Source organism: Solanum dulcamara, chromosome 12 (genome assembly GCF_947179165.1).
Source record: "Solanum dulcamara chromosome 12, daSolDulc1.2, whole genome shotgun sequence".
NCBI classification, from domain to species: domain Eukaryota; kingdom Viridiplantae; phylum Streptophyta; class Magnoliopsida; order Solanales; family Solanaceae; genus Solanum; species Solanum dulcamara.
The window spans coordinates 10,257,102-10,260,768 of record NC_077248.1 but is presented as its reverse complement, the minus strand read 5'-3'; the positions used below and the strand labels follow the sequence as shown (position 1 = coordinate 10,260,768).

At 36.8% G+C, this 3,667-nt stretch overlaps 1 protein-coding gene across 1 annotated transcript; it reads right to left on the bottom strand.

Moving 5' to 3' along the window:
* Nucleotides 1–1,064: 1,064 nt before the first annotated feature.
* LOC129876063 (jasmonate-induced oxygenase 4-like) lies at nt 1,065–3,449 on the bottom strand. Its single transcript, XM_055951368.1, has 4 exons — nt 3,048–3,449; nt 2,522–2,769; nt 2,118–2,445; nt 1,065–1,558 (listed from the first exon to the last, which is right to left on the bottom strand). The coding sequence occupies exons 1-4, from the start codon at nt 3,270–3,272 to the stop codon at nt 1,307–1,309; spliced, it is 1,053 nt and encodes a 350-aa protein (XP_055807343.1). The 5' UTR covers nt 3,273–3,449; the 3' UTR covers nt 1,065–1,306.
* Between the last annotated feature and the right edge of the window lie 218 nt (nt 3,450–3,667).

The following is a 3,667-nucleotide window of genomic DNA, read 5'->3' as shown; positions in this document are numbered from 1 at the left end:
CTCCCTTTCCTTTTGTTTGGAAGACCACCTTGGAATGGACTTGATCGGCCTTAACTCACTAGCCTTAAACCCTCATGTACAAATTCAACTGTTTAATAGAGTGATGGTTTTTCCTAAAAACAACCACCAAAGTAGGTTTAGCCGACTGATTTACTTTTGACTTTACCTCATATGAGACTGCTTGTTTGATCCCTAGCTACATGCAATTATTTTATCAAAAAAATGTGCAACTATTTTTTTGAGAAATGATAAAAATGGACTTATGATGATTAAAGAAATTGCAAGTAAGGGTACATAGCAGGGTTCGATCCTTGTCATAAAAGAGATCAATATCACTAGAAATTTGTTCATTCTGTTTTTTGGTTATTTAACTGCACTTTGGGAGCATAGTTGAAATGTTTGAACTATTCTTAGATTGCAAGTTGTTCAACATTTTTGGAGTGTCTGACTGTCTTATCATCACATTCTACTGTGATTGATGCTCTCATCATGCATTTGCATTCACAAGTAGTTTATTTAAATTATCTTGAATAATCTTCAGCTTTTAATGCATTCAGGTGGTAAATTTCAATGGTATTGTCTTAGTTGAGTTCTTCGGGCCTCGTTATGCTCACTATCAAGCTCTGACATCCACACGTAGGAAAAGAAAGCTATAATCTTGAAAGGCCTTGCCACTATAGCAGCTATTGATGTTAATGCTCAGAAGTCCCTTGCACAGGTATCATTTGATAGATGTCATCTTCAAGAGGCATATTTATTAGTAGCAATTTTTTCTATCATACTGGCTTCTAAAATGAAATCTTCATGAGAACTCTTAAAATCTGAAAGTTGTTTAGATCAAGATATACGCGAGATGATAAATGGATCTTTATGATATTGGTTATGGCCTAAAGGTAAGTTGGGGCTGAAAAAATGGTCATGACTAATGAGTGATAAAGACTGAGTGTACATGTTAAGGGTGCAATGGACCGTTCATGTATGTTGTGTTAGCAGTTATTATTTCTTCCTTCTTCTAGTTAGAGAAGTATTCTGTTCTTTTGCAAAGCAACTTTCAGTTCATCCTGTTTGGTAAATATTATGAAATTGGTATATTTCGTAAATGAATAACAATAGGTTCTAGATCAAACTATTGTCTTTCTCCTATTCAAGATCTTGCATTTCTCAAAGCATGTGCAGATCTCAGTGTTGGACTCGTGTACAGTAAAGGCAACCACGACTAGTAAAAATACAAATAGAGAAAAAAAGGAAAAACATACTGTCAGCAGGGGTTGGATGGAAAGTAAGAAAGGGAGCTTTTTGTTAGCAGCTAATGTTGTTCTTGGCATACCATTGCTGTTTCTATTGGTCTTTTCCCATGCTGATAGCTTTGGAAGAAGAGTTCAACATAATTCTTAACGTCCTTGTACGCTCTTGGCCTTTCCTCATTGATAAGCTTCTCCACTGGTCCAATCCCAACATTTACATCTGGCATAATGAAAACAGCAAGGGTGTTTCTTTCTCGTTCTGCATTTGTTACCACCCTGTGCACAGGGCTCTTAAAGATACCATTGCTCATTATCTGCAAGGAACAACAATTCTGAGAACTTTACATGTTGTACAACATTTTGTTGGAAAATATTCGAGATGGCAACGCTAAAGAGGAACATTTAATCAACAACCAGTTCAAGTCACAACAATTAATGATAAAAGAAGAGAGTTTTGAATAAGAAAAATTGTTTCGAGGCACGCTATGGAAGGCTGATTTCAGATTAGATTTCCCTTGCTACCTGAGTGCAAATAGCAAAGTGATGTCCTACTCCTAAAACACAACGAATCACTCAGGAAATCATCTAATAGACACTCAAATAGAAGCTCCCGGGAACTCATGAAGGACAAAGGGCGTTTGAAGGAGTTGAAATCATAAAGAGCCAAATAATGTTGAAATCACACCTTTCCCTCAAGAGATGTATCCTTATAACAACTGGATACATCTTTTCAGATGTGTCCTAAAAAAGGTTGGATGCATCTTTTCATAAAAGAATCGCTTCTAACCAAAAGACGCATTAAATATTGAATCACTTAAAATAAACCCAACACATTTGATGCCCTTCGGCATGATTTAGTATACTTTTTCTTACCTCAACTTGATCTCCAACATTAACGAGGAGACCATATGGGACAACAGGCACTCTGAACCACTGATCATCTTTGAGAACCTGAAGCCCTTCAACTTCTTTGTCTTGCAACAGGATGGTAATGGCCGATGCATCAGCATGTGGTTTGATTCCGAGTACAACCTCAGGCCTTGGACACGGAGGATAGAAGTTGAATCTTGCAACCATCTCTCCGGGTTCTCTACAGGGGTCCAGAAAGCAGTTCTCCTCCATGTTCAATGATGCTGCCATGGCCTTAAGGAGGGACTCACTCAACAACTTCATATTCTTGATATATTCTTCAAAAACTTCCCTGCCAACAAGTAGTAATTTGTTAGCCCTGTGCGTCTTCACTTGTTCATTTTGTAGTAAAAACAGAGAAGATGTACCTAAAACATTCAGGTTTTTGGGGCCACAGTTGGAGGTTTCTTATATCTTCAGGGAACACATTTAGATACAATCTGTCAGTCCAATCAAGCTTTTGCTTATCTGAAAGAACTGAATCGTTTCCGTATCCATAAATGTCATCAACTGTTCTGGCATATTTAAGCTTCTCTTCAGCTGGAAGAGCAAAGAACTGTTTGCTAATTTCATGCACTTTGTCAAGAAATGAATCTGCTAGACCGTGATTTATGACCTGAATTTCCAACATCATAATTCATATATTAAACGGATACTGCAACCAAGAGTGCAAAGAGCATATAGATTTGTGTTCATATTATTTTCTTTTACTACTACTTTACTATCATCCCCTTGTGATGCCCTTTTTCTTTCTCTATTCTTAGCTGGGGTGGATTCAACATTTAAGATTTTTAGCATACAATTTGGATCCTCTGAAGTTTTTCTACTTTTCTTTCTGTCAATCACAAGCCAAGTAAAAAAAAGAGACCATTTTCAAGATTATAAAAATCAAACCTGGATGCAGCCACAAAACTTGAAGCCTGATTGAAGTTTGTTGAGCTCTTGCTGTTTAGCTGGGGATGTTGGTGATATGAGAAGGCTAAGGTCAACGTGTGGCACATCCAGTAGGGGAGAAGAGGTATTGATTAACCCTTGTGTATGAATATATTTTTCTGGAACTTGATTGCTATTTGCTAGTTCTTGTACTGACTTGAAAACTGTTTCTTGAGTTTCAGCCATGGTTTTCTGTAAGAAGCAAATCTAGGCTTCTTGCAGATCTTGTTGTTTGCTTTGTTTGATGCAATTCCCAAGAAAAATCACATGAAGGAGATAGGGTGGTTGGACTTGGACATATAGCAGTAGCTGGAGAAATGAGAATACAGCCAATTGGTCATAAAATCAAATTAATTTAATAGAATACTGCACTACTTTCTCTGTTCCCTTATTTTTATATGAACCCAGTCAAACTTTTGTTTTTTCCTTCTAATTACATACTTTAAGTTTAACGGGTCCTAATAACCCTAAATTGATATAAAGTGGTATCAATCTGTGGTAGGGTGTGGCACTAAATAAAATCCCCAGATAAGTGTATTTTTTCATTAAAGATAGGCTCTAATGCTTTCATATAAGTCAAA